Source organism: Haliotis rufescens, unplaced genomic scaffold, assembly GCF_023055435.1.
Source record: "Haliotis rufescens isolate VD_foot unplaced genomic scaffold, xgHalRufe1.0.p SCAF_12, whole genome shotgun sequence".
NCBI classification, from domain to species: Eukaryota; Metazoa; Mollusca; class Gastropoda; order Lepetellida; family Haliotidae; genus Haliotis; species Haliotis rufescens.
Genome location: NW_025963802.1, coordinates 21,493,718 through 21,513,336, shown reverse-complemented (window position 1 = coordinate 21,513,336; position 19,619 = coordinate 21,493,718). Strand labels below are relative to the sequence as shown.

The following is a 19,619-nucleotide window of genomic DNA, read 5'->3' as shown; positions in this document are numbered from 1 at the left end:
TATATTACCAAGACTTAGTCAATGTCATATAACTGTCACCTCATGGAAATTTGCATACTGAAGTCACAAAATTACCTCCTGCTGACACAACAGCTAACCACCAACACGAAATATACTAACGGGCAAAAGAAAAGCCACTAAACATTTTTCTGGTCTAAAACAAAACAGACGCAAAATTTAGTAACAGTTGATGCTTTATTATAAAAAGACAATTATTCAAAAATGGTATTTGAAAATGACAAGATCAAAAACGATGTACCCGGTACTTAAAGTTCTGCAGACATGTTTATCATGCTGGGTGCATTGTCCAGTATTCGATCACACCCGCAAAATTGATGTCGATCTCTTTTAAAGGCCTGTGCTACACATCGGATATGACCACTCCAGCAACGTTGCAGGTCCTAGCACGACGTCGAACTGAGTACACGAGTCACCTGACATCCTGATTCGGGTTCCTGCGCCATTCTTCCTGCAGGGCAATTTCCAAGGCATCCTTTGTCAATGGTGGCTTTTGAGTTTCTGAATCGTGCATCTAAGTTGGTCCCAGAGATGCTCTATGGGCGACAGGTCCGGTGATCTGGCTTGCCACTGTAATAGAGTCACGTTGTTGGCGTCCAGAAAGTCTCTCGAGTGACTCGAGCTGTGTGAGGGGTGGCGTTGTCCTGCTGAAACAGTGTCCTTGGGTGTCGTTGCAGGAAAGCCAGTACCACAGGCTGCAAAACCTCATCAATGTAACGACATGCAGTGAGATTTCCGTCAATTTCCGCCCAACTGTTTTTTCGCGCTGTTTGGCAAATTTGTTGAAAACTGACGACCATTATTTATTTGGTGGCGTTTCTTTCGTCCCTCAGTTTATAAGAATCAATATAGTTTCAAGTTTTAAGCCTTAGTGGTAACACTATACCTACAGTGCATTAATTGGAAACAGACTGTACTGCCCTCCTTCTTTACCACAATGGTAATGATATATACAGGTGAAATGATTGTATTGTCATACCATTCTTCCTCATCCAAGTAATGGTATGGACAGCAGATTCTACAGTGATACCATCCTTCTACATTTTTACATGGGTATTGATATATACAGTGATACCATCCTTCTCCATTCCTACCAAGGTATTGATATATACAGTGATACCATCCTTCTCCATTCCTACCAAGGTATTGATATATACAGTGATACCATCCTTCTCCCTTTTACTGGGGTATTGATATATACAGTGATACCATCCTTCTCCATTTTAACATGGGTATTGATATATACAGTGATAACATCCTTCTCCATTTTACTTATATATACAGTGATACCATCCTTCTCCATTCCTACCAAGGTATTGATATATACAGTGATACAATCCTTCTACATTTTTACTTGGGTATTGATATATATAGTGATACTGTCCTTCTACATTTTACTGGGGTATTGATATATACAGTGATACCATCCTCCTACTTTTTACTTGGGTATTGATATATTCAGTGATACCATCCTTCTCCATTTTAACATGGGTATTGATATATACAGTGATAACATCCTTCTCCATTTTACTTATATATACAGTGATACCATCCTTTTCCATTCCTACCGAGGTATTGATATATACAGTGATACAATCCTTCTCCATTCCTACCAAGGTATTGATATATACAGTGATACCATACTTCTCCATTCCTACCAAGGTATTGATATATACAGTGATACCATCCTTCTACATTTTTACTTGGGTATTGATATATACATTGATACCATCCTTCTCCATTTTACTTATATATACAGTGATACCATCCTTTTCCATTCCTACCGAGGTATTGATATATACAGTGATACAATCCTTCTCCATTCCTACCAAGGTATTGATATATACAGTGATACCATACTTCTCCATTCCTACCAAGGTATTGATATATACAGTGATACCATCCTTCTACATTTTTACTTGGGTATTGATATATACATTGATACCATCGTTCTCCATTTTCACTTGGGTATTGATACATACAGTGATACCTTCCTTCTCCATTGCTACCAAGGTATTGATATTTACAGTGATACCATCCTTCTCCATTTTCACTTGGGTATTGATACATACAGTGATACCTTCCTTCTCCATTGCTACCAAGGTATTGATATTTACAGTGATACCATCCTTCCACATTCCTACCAAGTTATTTATATTTACAGTGATACCGTCCTTGACAGGCAGTGCTCCGGTAGGATTTCTACTCTATATGCAGGATCAAATTTCACAAACTTGTCAGTCACAACTACAGATGTAGCAGATAATTCAATGATAATACACATAACCACAAGAATTGATGTCATTCAAGAATACTTCTTCTACACTTCAGAATGCAGGTTTCCTCTTACCTTCAGTGTGTTCATAGTCAGCTGGTGATGACCGAATCATTATGTTAAAAAACTTTGACTTTCCCCGTCCCTTGATGACATCCACTGCTGTACCAGTAGGTAAAGTGACCTAGCACAAAGAAATCAATCAGGATATCACTTGACATAATATAATTACATCTCATATATCTGATTCTAGAATATTTAATATGCACATACTCTGTATTTCTTGTCACCATTGTGGCGGGTAATTCGAACACCTGGTGTCATCATGCCATTCTTGAAGACTCGAAGCCTCAGTGGGCTTTTCTTGGCAGCACCACACTGATTGACAACAATGACGTCATCATCAATCTTGATAGCAGCCCCACAGTTACAGGAAGCCACTCCACCATTACACTTGTCAAATCTTCCATGAACCTGCAATGTCATCAGCACACTCTTTCAAATCTCTACTGAGCACCCTGGGTAATAAGCCAAGGTAGGAGAGGGGTGCTTTTTGTGAACATGTTTAGGATGGTGCCTAGAATATAGAAGTGGAACTTTCCGGCCTTTCAACAATTTGTACTCACCCAAATTATCATGCAGTTTTCAGTTTAAGACCAATATAAACTAGTGCTTTTACAATTTGAGTATAACCGCTCTTGAACATTAGGGGTTGACGGTTATTGAAATATGTCATGTACGTTTTAGTTATCATGACGACAAATACTACGCCTTATAAAGGTTTGATACACATATACATAACTTCTATTTACTAACAAAAGAAAAACTATGCAAGTTATATCATCCAGCAAATCATTGCTTCTTACAGGCTCCTAATGACTGGACAAACAAATGATCAATATATTCAACAAAAGCAAAGCTACTCAATTCAAGCCTGTTATCACAGGAGCTTAGATTTGAATATTCATCAGTTACACATGTTTCAAGTGAAGAGAGTATATGATATATATAATAAGTACAATCAAACACCCCTACCTCTGAAAGACCAAACAGGGAATTAGTTTGACTTATCCGGGGTAGTACACATCAAATTTGACTGTATTACCATTTGACCTAACTTAGTTATTTAGTCACGGCAGCCATTACTCAAACCAGACAAGAGTTTCCTGTCCTTGATGGAACATACTAACTTGTTTAGGCCATTATACGTGACACAAATACTAACTTGTCCTGTGTTGTGTAACAAAAGTGTTGAGTTTGACATATTCTTAGCTGTTGGAACTTCAATTGAGTTTGAGACAACTGGGAATTCCACACATCCAGGTTCAGCTGGTGATTAATGTAGTAAGAGTTTGTCAGTTTAGACTGTGTGTTCTGTAAATACTTCTTGTACTCACCTCATAAGGAAGGCTTGTGTGTTTGTACAGGACAAAATCTCCAAGCAGGAAGTTGTCAAATGACCTGGAGACAAAAGCACCATTCTGTTTGCTATATACTGAAACCATCACGGAGGGTTAACATCGACAGTTCTTGCAGATATTCTAAAAATACTTGAACATATTAAATTCAGAGGATATCCATTTTATTACAAAAAGTAATATGCATACTGTCTAAAATATTAAACTATATTGTATCTGATTTGATTTGTGATCCCTGATCTCATTTTTGCTTCTATGACGGGCGGTCGGGTAGCCTAGTGGTTAAAGCGTTCGCTCGTCGCGCTGAAGACCCGGGTTCGATTCCCGACATGGGTACAACGTGTTAAGCCCATTTCTGGTGTCCCCTGCCGTGATATCGCTGGAATATTGCTAAAAGCGGCGTAAAATCAAACTCACTCACTCACTCTATGATGCACATGAATAATCATCTTCTTTGGAATTGAGCAGTGTTTGCAAAACAGAAGCCGACCCATCTGTGTCTGACCTACCATGTTCCTGTTTCCTACCTAATGTTGTCTCATGCAGCCCAACGTAGTCCGGAGCCTCTGACTACCCAAATAACAACCACTTCTGGGTGTAAAACAAAGTTATAAGTTCTTCTGGTTCTGGATTCCGGATTGATAAAAAAACATGAAAAAACATGCCATACCATAAAATTGATACCATAAAAACAAAGTTGTTAGCACTTACATTTTAAATTGCATCACTTCCAGCTTGAGAAAGCATAAACTCAAAACACTACAACTTTGAAATAAAAGTCCCATTCCTCTAGCTACCATGATAAGAAAGGCAGTCATAAGCAATTCCATTCTTATGACCTTAGCTGCTAGAAAATTTGAAATTGAAGGCATATGGTTACAAATGTAAATGTACTGTAGAATAATGTAAATATAGTTTGAAGTAAACAGTTCACAAGACTTCAAATGTGTGACTGACCTTGACACATGGCAAGCATAGGTAAAGGGGTTTATGTATACACTGTATTAATAACTAAAACATAGTTTGTATCATGAATTAAAATTAAGTATTTCATGTTTTTCTGATAACTTTGACCTTCGCGAAATTGACCTTTAGCACCATCCAATATGAAAACAATAGTAATTGAACTCTTTATACCATGTTTACAATATTTTCTTATTGAAACTATTTACAAGTCATTTCATGGGTTGAAAACCTTCATAGTAACCATAGTAATTAAATCATTATTTTAGAGTCTAGCTATCATAACAGATTGAAAAAATGCTTTTAATTTAACTTCTTGTGACCATGACATTTTTATGGGGGGTGACTCCAATGTTGCCGCAATTGACAAATTCAATTATAAATTTGTAAGTCATCGTGTACAGAAGCTTTATTAATGCTTAGATCATTACACTGAGTGACCATGATCTTGACATCTAATCATGTGTCAGAAACATTCCCACAGGTATATAAAAGGTTTAATACTAAGGTATTGAGTCTCTAACATCTGTCATAAGTCTGTCATTGCTAAACTATGACTTCAATGTTCATCTCATTCAGATGTTTATTCCCTCAAAGGATACTCACAATCACAGGACTATGTAACAAATAATAATAATAATAAACAAACTCGCAAAAACCTTGTAGAAGAGGCTGTATGCCTTGTATGTGACTTTGTTTGTTATTATTAGTTACATGGTCCTGTGATTGTGAGCGTCCTTTGAGTGAATAAACATCTGAATACAGATCTGCTCACAATACAGGCCATCCACTGCACTAGCAAGTATTCTAAATAAGGACCTGGCAATATACTGAACAACAAAAGTTCCTGTGACATTAAATAAGATTTAATGCAAAGTTATGTCTTTTACCAAATCTGAAACAATTTTGGTTTGCAACAGATAAAAGACTCCTGTAAGTGTTCAAATGGTTTAATTTGCCATACTGACTTCAGAAAATGTGTGATTTCATAAAAAAACCATGAACATGTCTCCACCTCTGGTTGCGATGCGAGCAACACATCTTCGTCTCATGGAATGGACCAGACATCGCACAAAGTCCTATGGGATATCTGTACCTATCTGCTGGAGCATGTTTCGAAGTTCCTGGAGTGTCTGTGGAACACGTGGTTGACGTCGAAGGTGCCGATCAATCTCATCCCACACGTGCTCGATTGGTGAGAGATCAGGGGAGCGAGCTGGCCAATGTCGAACAACATTCACGTTGTTTTGTTGAAGAGAATCCTGAAGTCGAGCAATATGAGGCCGGGCATTGTCATGTTGAAAGGTAATGCCTGGGCCATGACGACGCAAAAAAGGTAGAACATCAGGGCCGATGATCTCGTCGTAGTAGCGCTGTCCATTGAGATTTCCCTCTACCACTATCAAACGGGTCCTGTCTTGCTGTAATCCCACCCCATACCATAACGCTGTCGCCCCTGAACCAATCTTCCATGACACAATGATTGACGTAACGTTTGTAGTTCATCAATGACCAAGACAGACATGTGCCTGTTAAATCAACCTGCATAATCATTCTATGACAATGTTTACCTCGACATCAGTACACTTGAATCTGGCCATCTCTGTGGCTGAGGTGAAAACGAGACTTTTCAGTGTATAGAACTTGTCCCCGCTGCATGGCCGTCCAGTGTAGATGCTGTCTGCACCACTGTAGACATGCTTGATGGTGGTTTCCTGTCAAAATGGGACATCTGGCGGGTCTTCTGGCGACAATCCCTGCACATCTGAGGCGACGACGGATGGTTTGTGATGATATTCGTCGAAGGCCAGGGATGCTTCTTGCAGTCACTGTTGCTGGCTGGAATCGATTTCGTAGGTGTGTTGTTCGAATCCAGTTGTCTATCCACTCCGAGGATGGTCTCTGACTGCATTCGTCTGTTGGCAACGTTGCCATAAACACCAAATGGTGTTTCTGTGGAAGTTAAATTGCCTTCAACATCATGTTGACTCAATCCTGCTTCAAGCATACCAATGGCTCGCAGACGCTCATTTTCAGACAGATGTGGCATTTCGTAATGTTGAATAATTGCGTAATTTTGTTGTTTTTCTGAGTGGTTCTTATCAGCAGGATGCTAAACAATGCATATGGAATCCCGTTAATGCACATGTTTTTATGCCCATTCTTGGGTAGTGAAATGCATGGGGCTTGCATAAAAGTCAACTTTTGAATGGAATGCATGCTTTTCTGTTACAGTTGTGTTTTTGTCACTTGATTCCATACATGTACTACAATACTGAACCAAATTTTACTTGTTTGAAAAATACACTAAAATATTTGTGTCACAGGAACTTTTGTTGTTGAGTATATGAGAATTTAATGTGAAGGGCACAGAAATACTGACTTACTTCCTGTCAAATGTCTTGATATGTGGGTCATTGACTGATTCACATAGTTTCACCTCATCCTTGTCTTCAACATGGACCTGTAACAACATGGGTAGAACAGATGACTGAAGTGTTCTGACATGCTTTAACACAACTGTTACCTGACATATCTCTTTCTTATAGCATTGTTCCTTCTTACAAAGTAGGATGACCAATGAAAAACAAAACATCAACTGATGCCAGGAAAGGTGAGGTGAAATGTGGTTTAATGTCGCGTCCAAGATGATTGCACTTTAGACATGTGTGTGGCTGCTTGTACTATTCGGGACTGATGCTAATTTATAGTGCTAGCCCTCTGAGATACCATGCCACAGTTTAACATGAATACCCCACTCAGACACAGTATATTGCCTCTGTGCCAACCAGTCCCTGCTTTAGCCCCTAAATGCCAAGCGCCAGACAGGGTAACATCAAGTACCATCTTTTAACGTCTTTTGGTATGCAGCGGCTGGGGATCAAACCCCGGACCTTCCACTCTCTGGGTGGACCCTCTACCACTAGACCACGGAGGTGGTCAATGCAAAGAAAGTGCACATTCAAAAATGAAATATTTTTGCAAACTTTGCCTATTAATGTCATAACAAGATTGTACCTGGATCTCTGATAGCTGTACTGTATAGAAGAACTCTGCCCCACAGGTCACAGTTGCACTGACCAGCAGCTGACCGACAGCATCTCCATCTCGGACACTGTCCACTACGGCACGGACAGGGAGGAGGAGAGGTTTGTCCCATGTACTGGTCATGATTGTAGCCCCACATCTAGCAGAGCAAACAGCAGGTAGTAGGGACAGTGAGTGAGGAACAAATCAACTCTTCCTCGTCAATATAATATTACACCATATATGGATATTTACACAGCGAATGTGTTTGACACACATAATCATGTATCCTACTTATACTGATACAACATACATATACAAGTGCTGCAAGTGTATCATCACAAAGGCGATATCAAATCATGATATCTGAACAACTACTGCCATTGTATTACATGTACTTATTGAAAGGTGAAACTATATTATGATAGACATCATAAAATTAAAATGGCATATTTCTATAATTATTTGGTTGTATTTGACATTTGACTAAGTATGTTACATTGCTTAGATAATTTATTAACTTAAAATTTGCAGTAATTATTTCAACTTGGATTTCATCAAGCTTGGTTGTTGTCCAGCATATCAATTTGTTTTTGTAATTAAATGCACAATGATCATAAGTTGCTAATACCAGAATGAAGATACCAGGTAATCCTCTGCTGTGTGGTATCATGATTCGTGAAAATAATGTCAATCAATCCATTGTCACAACACTTTCTCATAATAAAACTCACTTTGTATCATCTCCACTGATACTCCCAATAACTGCCTGGACTAGGGTGTTACCATTAGGGCAGGTGGACTGTGCACCAGTTAAGCCATTGAAGAAGGCAGAGGCTGTCACGGTGGTGACGTTCCCTCGCTTGGCAAGAGGGCACAGGAGGTGGGGTGGGACTGCTGTCAGGAGAGTGATGAATGTCTCTGATGATCCCTCCAAAACAGTCAGTTTTGTCTCCTTCACCTTTACATAGAAATAAACAAATGTTAAGAATTTAAAGAATATTACCTCTACTACATTAGTGCCAGCAATCCTGTAATGTCAACACACTATAAAATCTACTGATTCATAACCACTTATACTCGTAATACAAATAGTATCACCCTTTCTTAACCTCTGCACATACATGAGCAGCAGGTCTTCAATTATTCCAACATCAGCAACCTAGATGCAGATTATTGGGGAGATGGGTGGGAGTGCTCCTGAAGTAATATTCTTTAAATTATTAACAATGAAAACTATTGTTTGTTAATTCATACAAACAGAAAACCTCTTATTACACCAGAATACACCCAAGGGATTGATGGGTTCTGACATCCAGTTATACCCTTGACAGTTAACAGTCTAATGCATTGAAAATAAAAGTAACACAAAACTGTATTATCCATCAAAAATGGGTCTTTTTTCCTCAAATAGAGTATTTTGGGGTACCTAGTTGTTCCAAACAAACCATTCAAGTTTTTTTACCAGTAATGGGTGGACATAAAAAATCATAACAAGCTCAAAAGGGCCATTTTCAGAACAAAGCCAAGGACATTTGCAGATGTGGTAAACCTTCCTTGATTGACCATTATGTGTGTTTAATTCCACCAATTGTGATATCATCAATTGATCCCTAGCAGCCTTGGCCCTATGTGACCTTCCATACCTGTAACTTATGAGCATGATCATTTGCTGTTAAGCTATACATGAACCTTGTAGACAATGTGGTACACAAAATTAACTGCCTTCCAAGGCTGTCACTGCAGGAAGTACCCCCGCCCCCTTCTTTTCTTCCTGGTAAGGTTGGGGAAGCTACTGTGTGATGGACGTGCCACTGACCACTGGAGATGACTTGTCCAACTAAGACTGTTTTCGCTAACATCAGACTGGTAGACATGGCCCTGATTTCACGAGCAGTAAAAAGTACTGACGCCGGAGTTGTTAAATTCCTAGTAGCTGTCAACTGTCACTTTGGTAATGTTTTATCCGAAGCACTTGCCAGTCTTTGTCCTAGCTATCTCACTGTGGTGTTGTCTGTGGCCACAAAGATTGATACTTGGAATAAATGGGTCTTCCACTTGATGGGAAGAAATTCCCTTGGTATCATTAGACTGTCCATATGAGTAGCCCAATCGAGTTGAAAGCATCACTACACAGTTGGTGAAGGGGTGCTTGAAATGTCCACAAGTGATTCTATCCAGTAACAGGGAAAGATACCACAATGTCCTACCAGTGGACACATATTCCTCGGCTGACAGGAAGTCATCAATATATCCATGGAAACGCACTAGTTGAATGTGAGCAAGACTCAGGATCAGTGCTGTAATCCGAGTGAAAAGCCAAGCTGCGATCAATTTCCTGAACAGAAGTACCAGGAAGCAGCAATGGCTACTGTTGACTGAGAATCAGAGATATTCGCTCATGTAGGTATGCATACTGGAGAATGAGGCTTATCATCCAATTCCAAGTCCTGAGAAAAGTGCAAAGTTTGTGTACTGATTGCTTTGTGAATTTCAGTTGGGATAACAGATACTCCTTGCTGAGAACTTTCAGATCGGGGATCATGAGCATATTGTAGTGGGGTTTTTTTTGGGTGCAAGAAAGATTGGAAGCCGTGGCTGTGGTCCATATCCTCCAACCGTGCATGGCACACTTGTCCCATAGCATCTGATTGACCTACCAGATAGAAGCAATTGTGGAGCTTGAATCTAATTGAATGATGTGATGTGATTCCAATTCACAGCAAACAACACCAATCGTCACAACACTGGTGGTGGTCATATGGTCATAGACATAGCCAGGGCCCCGTTCCACAAAGCAATCTTAGCGCCAAGTTGATTGTAACTCCCATACTTTAACATAGACTTACGACTGTTATAGCACTAAGATCGCTTTGTGGAACAGTGCCCAAGTCTATAGAGTTGATAAAAATTATGGGGGTGCCTGACAGTTACCAGTAGTAGTGGCAATCCCCTCTACCGACAATTGATTGCTTGCAGGATGGTACACACTTCTTTAGCCAGGAAGGACAAGCCCCAGGTACTGCTTTAACTGCTGGATCTGAAGATGTCCTTCTGCTCTGGATCTGAGACTGGGTTAGTAGGATTGATCTTGGCACTGTGCATCATTTGGGTCACAGGTGATATATGTAGATCCAAACCCGTAAGATTTCAGCCCTGATCCCAATCTTAGAATTATTTGTTGATAGCTGGCATACCTGCATTGCATTGCAGCACAGCCTCCAGTCCTCAACCTAACTGGATAAACAGGTTAACGGATCGTCGGTCAGGATCTGAACTAACCATGATACCCACACTCCATAAGGATCTGTTGTCTGTGACAATCACCATAAGAGGTCTTGAGGAAGTGGTAAGGTGACTTGATACTAGCCCATTACATTGTCACATGGCCAGGGAAGCTTTCTCAGATGCTGGGGTTTCCTCTGTTCTGTCTGGCTTATCACTTTTGAAGTTTGCTTGGAAGTTTTTGGAACACTTTCAAGCATGGATCTGAAGGTCAAATTCTGTTGCAGACCCAAACAAGTGATGAAGAAACCTTTCATGGTCGAACCGAGACTGTTGTCCCAAACAACCTGGCCACCTGACTGTAGTTCATATCCTCATTGAGGTAGAACTGAGTTCCCTGCATCCCAGGAAAACTTTCTCAGCCTGCTGGGGAAGGTGGTAGTCATCTCCAAGGTAATGTCCAGGAGCTTGTCCAGCTTGCATGTCTGCTCTCCAGCTGGTCCTTCCAAAGACTGAGTGACAGTTGAGCAGTGGCATCTGTCTGGGGTGGAGATAATCATCCTGTTACATCTGGACTTTCTCCAATATTTGGTAAATATAATCCCGAAATACCTCAAAAGGCCTTTTTTGGAAAAATACTAAGGACATATATATGCAAATATGTGATAAACTTCCATGGAACTATCAATATATTGAATCTCATTTACTGAATTAAGCATATTCAATGTTACTGACTGAATGTAACATTGTAAGACTCAACTGTGATAGAGGAGCATTTGTAAGCAAGGATTATATCCTACCTAAATATTATCCCGGGGGAAGTTGTACTCTTCTCTATCTATAGGATCCAACACACTAGAGTATATTATCTATAGGATTAAACACACTGGTATGGGTTCAAATTCACTAGGGATAATCATCCTGACACTAGAGAATTTCATCCCCAGGATAAAAAGTAGGGTAGGATAATATTCACTCTTACAAACACACAGTGCATCTAGACTCCTCTGTTACCCGAGTAGATCAGCAATTGCAGCAGGTAATTCATTGTTCTTTGCGATTTATCATGTAGCATTTTAATATATATCTACAAGATAGCTAAACGATAAATCTCAAAGAACAATGAAGAACAAAGCATGGTTTATTTCACAATAAAACAATGTTCTATCATGATGTCATTTCTGGAGATTAATACACAACGCAACTTGATGACGTCGTAGATTAGACTACATTATTTTTGAGAGGATAGTGTCCAGTGAGTTGTTCCCCATAGATGTAGCTGGTTAACACAGAAAAACACCATGGCCGAACCATCACTTCCAAAAGTGCAATCTGTATAAGGGGAAAAGGTACATATAATTGAAAATGGAGAGAATATCCGTGAAATACCAAGTTTAGCCCCTCTGTTCATAAAATTGACTTGTTCGGCCTTACAAGGTTCTGATTGTATTCAGGGTGTCATCATTATAGAGCATGTACTGTTTACTTATATCCTTAAAGAGGTTGTACATAATGTTGATATCTCATATAAGAAATAAACGACTCTTGGTCATTGTTTATCGTACAATAAAACACAGCAGGGGGAATAACACTCTGGGCTGTGCCCCTTATGATTAATTCTCCCCGCAATGTTCACTCACTCACTCACTATATATATATACCAACGACTTATTTATACAATCATTACCATTTCATATATACACTCAAGACCTATTATACACTCATTACCTATTTATATATACTCATTACCTATATAAATACTCACTACCTATATAAATACTCACTACCTATATATATACCCACTACCTATATAAATACTCACTACCTATTTATATATTCTCACTACCTATATAATTACTCACTACCTATATATATACTCACTACCTATATACATACACTCACTACCTGTATATACACTCACTACATATATATACACTTACTACATATAAATACACTCACTACCTATATATACTCACTACCTATATAAACTCACTACCTATATATATACACTTACTACCTATTTATACACTTACTACATATAAATATACTCACTACAGATAAATACACTCACTACCTATATTTACATTCACTTCATATAAATATACACACTACATATATATATATACTCACTAACTATCTATACACTCACTACCTATATATACACTCACTACCTATATATACACTCACTACTTATATATACTCACTACATATATATTCACTCACTACCTATATATACACTCACTACATATAAACTGACGTCCAAAAGAAACTTTACCAACTGAAAATATAAATTTCAGACAAAGTATAATTTTTTTTCCCAATGAAGTCTATCTAAAACACATAACCTAAATACAACAATAGTGTATGCAGAAAATGTTAATCGTCTGTTACATGTTTGCGAGATAACACACGAAAAAGTGAAAAACACGTGCACCACGGACAACTGCAAATGCACGTGCGGGTAAGGGTATAAAAGATTGCAACGGCAAGTCAGACATCCACAGTGATAAAAAAACACAAAAAAATGCCACGACACGAACAACGTGAACGAGCCTTTGGTATGGTACAGATGGGAGCCACCCACACCCATATTGCATTAACCTTCGGTTGCTCCCGTGTTGCCTTTACCAACTTGATTCAACGTTACAGACAGACAGGGCGGACCGCTGACAGGCCAAGAACAGACAGACCCAGGGTAACCACGCCCAGTGATGACCGGTACTTGCATACCTTGCACCTCCGAAATCGCTTCCTGACAGTGACGTCATCGGTGACAAATGCCTTAGGTCACAGGGTTAGTCGACAGACAGTGGCCAGGAGACTCAGCCACAGCTATTGACAGCGCAACATCGTTGTCTGCGATTGAGATGGGCCCGGACTGTACGACGCAGGCAACAACGTGACTGGCAGAGGGTTGTCTTCACTGACGAAAGTCGATTCTGTATGTTTAGGGCTGATGGAAGACAACGTGTTTACCGCTGAAGGGGTGAACGAACGGCGGCATGTTGCGTGCAGGAGGTTGTACCATATGGTGGAGGGAGTGTCATGGTGTGGGGAGGGATCTGTCGGCAGGAGAGGACATCGCTGGTCCTCGTTGACGGAAACTTGACAGCTCAGCGGTACATGGATAACATTCTTCGTCCAGTTGTCCTACCATTTCTCCAACAGCAGCCACGTGGTGATTTATCAGCATGACAATGCTAGAGCCCATACAGCCAGAATTGTCACTAACTTCCTCGCAGCCAACAACGTCAACGTCCTGCCCTGGCCTGCACGCTCACCCGACATGTCCCCCATAGAACACCTCTGGGACTTGATAGATCGTCATGTTCGACAACGACCACACTCTCCAGCCAACCGGCAAGAACTGATCTTGGCCCTCCAAGACGAATGGCGCCAAATCCCACGTGACCTCATCAGACGACTGACTTTTTCTGTGCGTCGAAGAGTTTTTGTGCGTGTTGAGGCATTTGGTGGTCATACACACTACAAATGACTTGTTATTGAACGTGAGCGATTGTTTATGTACTCTGCCTATTGTCCATTATCCTGAAAGCTCAAGTTTTGTACTACACCCAACTTTGGGTGGCTCTGATGTCATTCTTGGTCGCGGTATGATTATCATTTTTCAGTGTTGATTATGTTGATATATTGATCTTCTCAAAACACTTTACTTCATGCATGTATGTTTTGTTGTTTTTGAGCAAGATTGATTTCAAACTCTGGTAAAGTTTCTTTTGGACGTCAGTTTCTATACAGTTACTACATATAAATATACTCACTACCTATATATAAACTCACTACCTATATATACACTCACTACCTGTATATAAACTCACTACATATATATACACTTACTACATATAAATATACTCACTACCTTTATATACACTCACTACCTATGTATAAACTCACTACCTATATATATACACTCACTACCTATATATACACTCACTACCTGTATATAGACTCACTACATATATCTACACTTACTTCATATATAAATACACTTATTACATATAAATACACTTATTACATATAAATACACTAAATACCAATATAATATACACTCACTACATATAAATACACTCACAACCTATATTAGAGTATCTTAATGTCAGAGTAGGGTTGAAGGAGGATTTTTTAATTGAAGATGATCATGACTTTGATTACCTACCACTAACAGGTTTGTATTTAGCTGATGACTTCAACGAGACAAGATCAACGCAAGACCTTGTTGTGAATAAGTATGGGTTAGCCCTATTGGAAGTATGCAAGTTGTGGGGAATGCACATTGTAAATGGTAGGAGAAAAGGTGATGAAGTTGGTTCTGTCACGTGTATTACAAGTAACGGATCAAGCGTAGTTGACTATGTACTAGCAACTACTAACTGTTTTCAATCTGTTATAGATATCGTTGTCCATTCCAGAACGGACACGGACCATCTTCCAGTGTCTTGTATTTGACAAGTTAAATTAAATTCAAGTGCTGTTAATGTCGCAAACGATGGCGGTGTAATATGTGACGATGTGTTGAAATATAAATGGGCAGATTTAGGACGTAGACTATTCAATGAAGCTGAAATATCTGAAATTTTGAGTAACACTGTGAATGATTTTATGTTATTAGTACATTTCAATGTTAATTCTGCCACTGAGAAGCTAGTGGAGCTCTTGCAACATATGGGGAATCATCTTAAAGTTAGCTGTAACAGTCAACAGGGTTTAAAACGTGTCCAACCTAAATGGTTTGATCATGAATGTGAGGTCGCAAAAAGAAGCAAATATCATCGTCTAAACAGATTTCGGAGATGTCGAACAAATGATAATTTGACAAGGTATATTCAGTCTAAGAGACACTTCCGCCTTTTGTGCAAAGAGAAGTGCCAACATTTCAACAATACGATCGCTGACAAATTCGTACAGCAGTTGCAGATGGCGATTGTAAGAAGTTTTGGTTTAAAATAAAAGCATTACTGCAGAACCGTAATGAGAAGATACATATCTCGGCAGAGAAGTGGTTTATTTATTTTATGGATTTACTAAACCCAACTTGTTGTAACAGCAGTGACAGGTTTGATGCAACTGTCAATGATTATATGACACATCACGATGATGAAAGTACGGTACTTTATTGTATTGTATTGTAACAGTATGGATAATCTATCAGAACGTATTACCAGAGAGGAGATTGAGAAATCAATCAAGTCACTTAAAATGGGCAAATCCCCGGGTATTGATGGTATACCACCCAAATTTTTTAAACACGCTAATTCAATTTTACCATATTTAGAAATGTTATACAATGCTATACTCACACGCAAAAAAAATGCAAGTCGAGTATGCAGTATACATGTTATTTATTTTCAACAGTAAAGACAATAAATACTAATAGGGCAAGATTGACAAAAATTTGACTGAAGACAGTTTAATGGATTAAAAGGCAGATGACATAATTATTTTTTTCAAATGTTAAGGGCTTACACAGTTTCGGGTCAATACCCAAAATGTCAGTCAATACCTGGTGTGACCACCATAAGCATTGATCACTGCCACACATCTCCTGTACATTGAGTGGATCAGACGATTTGTGAGGGCCCTAGGGATCCTCCTGCACACATCCATAGAAGCTGTGCGTAGTTCATCGGCAGTTATAGGGACTGGGCGCACATTGTGCAGACGCCTTTGAACCTCATCCCACAAGTGTTCGATGGGGTTCAGATCAGGGCTGAGGGCTGGCCACGGTAGAACACGGATGTTGTGTTGTTGCAGAAAGGCCATGGTAGCTCTGGCAACATGGGGACGAGCGTTGTCCTGCTGGAAAATGTGTTGTTGATGTTGTGCAAAAAATCGAACAACGTGGGGTCTGATCACTTGGTCGATATACCGCTGTTGGAACGGAGATGTCGGATCACAGTGTCCCGGCTAATGTGCCGATTATGTGTTCCTATGGTCTGTCGAGCTCTTTCACTTGCAGTTAGGAACGAATGTTGCTGGTGTTAACGGGTAATCTGCCGATCTTGTCAAGGTGTGGTGACCCTAGGACGACCGTTCCGAGGAAGGTCATCTGTGGTCTGTGTAGCATTGTATCAATGCAGGAGACGGTAAATTGTGGTTATGTTAACGTTGAAATGACTCTCCAGCTTCCAAACGTCCGATAGTCTGGTTTCTCTGAATTTGAGTTAGGCGTGGCATTGTTGACCAAGGAGTGGTAGGTCCAAGAATCGGCAACAGTTTTATACCCACTACAGTTCGTGACAGTTCGTGCATTTTCGATTTTGCGAGAAATGGGTGCATGATACCCACATATTCATTGAAATGGTGTGTTTTGGCGATTCGTTTTTTATGTTGCGTTTTTACTTGGGGCTTCCAAAATGCAACCAAAAGTATTGATAACACCATCAGGCTTCACTACATGCTAAAACTCGTATCAATTTATGGTTCCGTGTTTGTTACCTATTTGCTTAAAACCACTTGCGTTTCTTTTGCGTGTGAGCATATATTGGATAGCGGTGTTTTTCCTGATAGTGAGAATGTCGGCATGATTATCCCATTGTATAAAAACGGGGATGTTTATGATCCAAATAATTACCGGGGTATTTTTTTTGCTAAATGTAATGGGTAAAATATTCACAACTATCCTTGAATCCAGAATAAGAATAAGAAACAGGCTCATAAAGTATTACATGAATGTCAAGCAGGTTTTAGACATGACTATTCTACAATTGATCACATATTTGTCTTACAATCTTTATGTCAAAAGTATTTGAGAAAACCAAAACACAGATTCTATGCAGCTTTCATAGATTTTTGTAAAGCATTTGACTTTGTTGACAGAAATAAGCTATTGTATGTACTTCTTAGGAAAGGTGTACGTGGGAAAATGTTTAGAATTCTAAAAGATATGTATGACAAGGTCTCAGCTTGTTTTAGAAGCGGACATTTGAAAACTGAAATATTTTCAACATCATGTGGAGTACGCCAGGGATGTATGTTGAGTCCTGTTTTATTTATATTTTTTTATAAATGAGCATGCAGATGAAACGAAGAAATGCGGATTGAGAGGTGTTTTGGTCAGAGATGGACTAAACGATATCATACTGCTATTATTTGCAAGTGAGGTAACATTGATTGATGACGCTGTAATAGGCCTACAAAGAAAACTTGATGTGTTAGAAGGTTATTGTAATAAATGGGACCAAGAAGTTAACCTCATGTATTATTGTTTTCAGAAATGGCGGATACCTAAGAAATACAGAAAAATGGACTTATGATGGCAAACATATGAAAGTAGTATCCCACTATAAATATGTAGGTATTGTCTTCACATCCAGATTAATTTGGTCAAAAGTGTGTGAAACATTAGCACTACAAGCCAGAAAGGCCTGTTTCCTATTATTACCTAATTAAAGGATTATCCAAACATTTCTCTAAAGGTAGCATCTACAATATTTGACAGTAAAATAGCTTCCATATTGTTATGTAGTTCGGAAATTTGGGGTTACACTTCTCATGCAAATATTGAAAAAAATACTTTTGACATTAAACGATATTTATGTGTTAATTAGTCGTTGTATTGGTGCAGGTTGTTGTATATGGATAGTTGTCGATATCCAAAAGCATGTCATGACATGTTGAAATCCCAGATGAAAACGGCAGCCACAACTGGGTAACGCATGTTCGTTTGCTGCTATTAGAAACCGGCTTTACGTATGTTTGGATCGCACAGGAGTGTGGCAGCATATCAAATTTTACACAATGTTTTAAGCAAAGATGTAAAGACATAGAGATTCAGAATTGGCATGCTAAAATTATTTCTTCATCATTTCTAAACCATTATTCACCAGCCAGCACGAGATCTCAGATCAGCACATAAACTCCAGTTTAGTGTCCATATGGTCTCACTCAAAGCATTTGGCAACAGAACTTTTGCTCGACCTGCATCTGTGCTCTGGAATTCCCTTCCAGTGGAAATTAGGCAATCTCCAACTCTGGACACTTTCAAGACAAAACTAAAGACTTATCTCTTTAGATGTGTCTATGACCCTGTGTGAGATGCTATGAGCGACTACGTAGACGGAAATGGCGCTGAAGAAATGGAATTTATTATTATTATTATTATTATTCTACATATAAGTCTGTACTCGAACCAGAGAAATATATTATGGAGTTATGTCCAAACAAGGATCTTATCCACATATTATTTAAATTCCGATGTTTGAGCCATAAGTTGGGTATTCAACACTTTCGTTGCAATGACAAAGTCAATACTGATTTACTTAAGTGCAAGAAATGTAATCATAATATAATTGAAGATGAATACACTTTCCTTTTAGTTTGTCCAATTTATATGGAAAACAGAAAGCTCTACATCCCAAGCTACTATTACCAATATCCATCACGAGCAAAATTTAATCAACTAGTAGCAACAAAAAATGTTAAGCTAATTATAAATATTGCTATATATTTGAAAAGAAATCTGCCTGTACAATGTATCATAAATATTGTATTGAGATAGTATAACAGTTGTCCCACTTGTCCATGTGCAAAGATTTATCTCATGTATTGTACTCTTGGCCATGCAGCCTTTGATACCGAATAAATTTCTGCTACTTCTGCTGCTTCTGCTTCTATACATTCACTACATATAAATATACTCACTACCTATATATATACTCACTACATATATATAC

At 39.0% G+C, this 19,619-nt stretch overlaps 1 protein-coding gene across 2 annotated transcripts in view; it reads right to left on the bottom strand.

Annotated features, from left to right (window-relative positions):
• The window catches only part of LOC124150009, a 359,724-nt gene that overhangs the window by 124,768 nt on the left and 215,337 nt on the right, over window positions 1–19,619 (bottom strand). For both annotated transcript variants that reach the window (XM_048393436.1, XM_046521880.2), the window contains exons 97-102: window positions 8,436–8,662; window positions 7,693–7,861; window positions 7,062–7,138; window positions 3,691–3,754; window positions 2,567–2,767; window positions 2,369–2,477 (exon numbers count right to left, since the gene is read on the bottom strand). In XM_048393436.1, coding sequence (XP_048249393.1) covers window positions 2,369–2,477; window positions 2,567–2,767; window positions 3,691–3,754; window positions 7,062–7,138; window positions 7,693–7,861; window positions 8,436–8,662 — 847 coding nt within the window. The remainder of the gene's footprint in view (window positions 1–2,368; window positions 2,478–2,566; window positions 2,768–3,690; window positions 3,755–7,061; window positions 7,139–7,692; window positions 7,862–8,435; window positions 8,663–19,619) is intronic.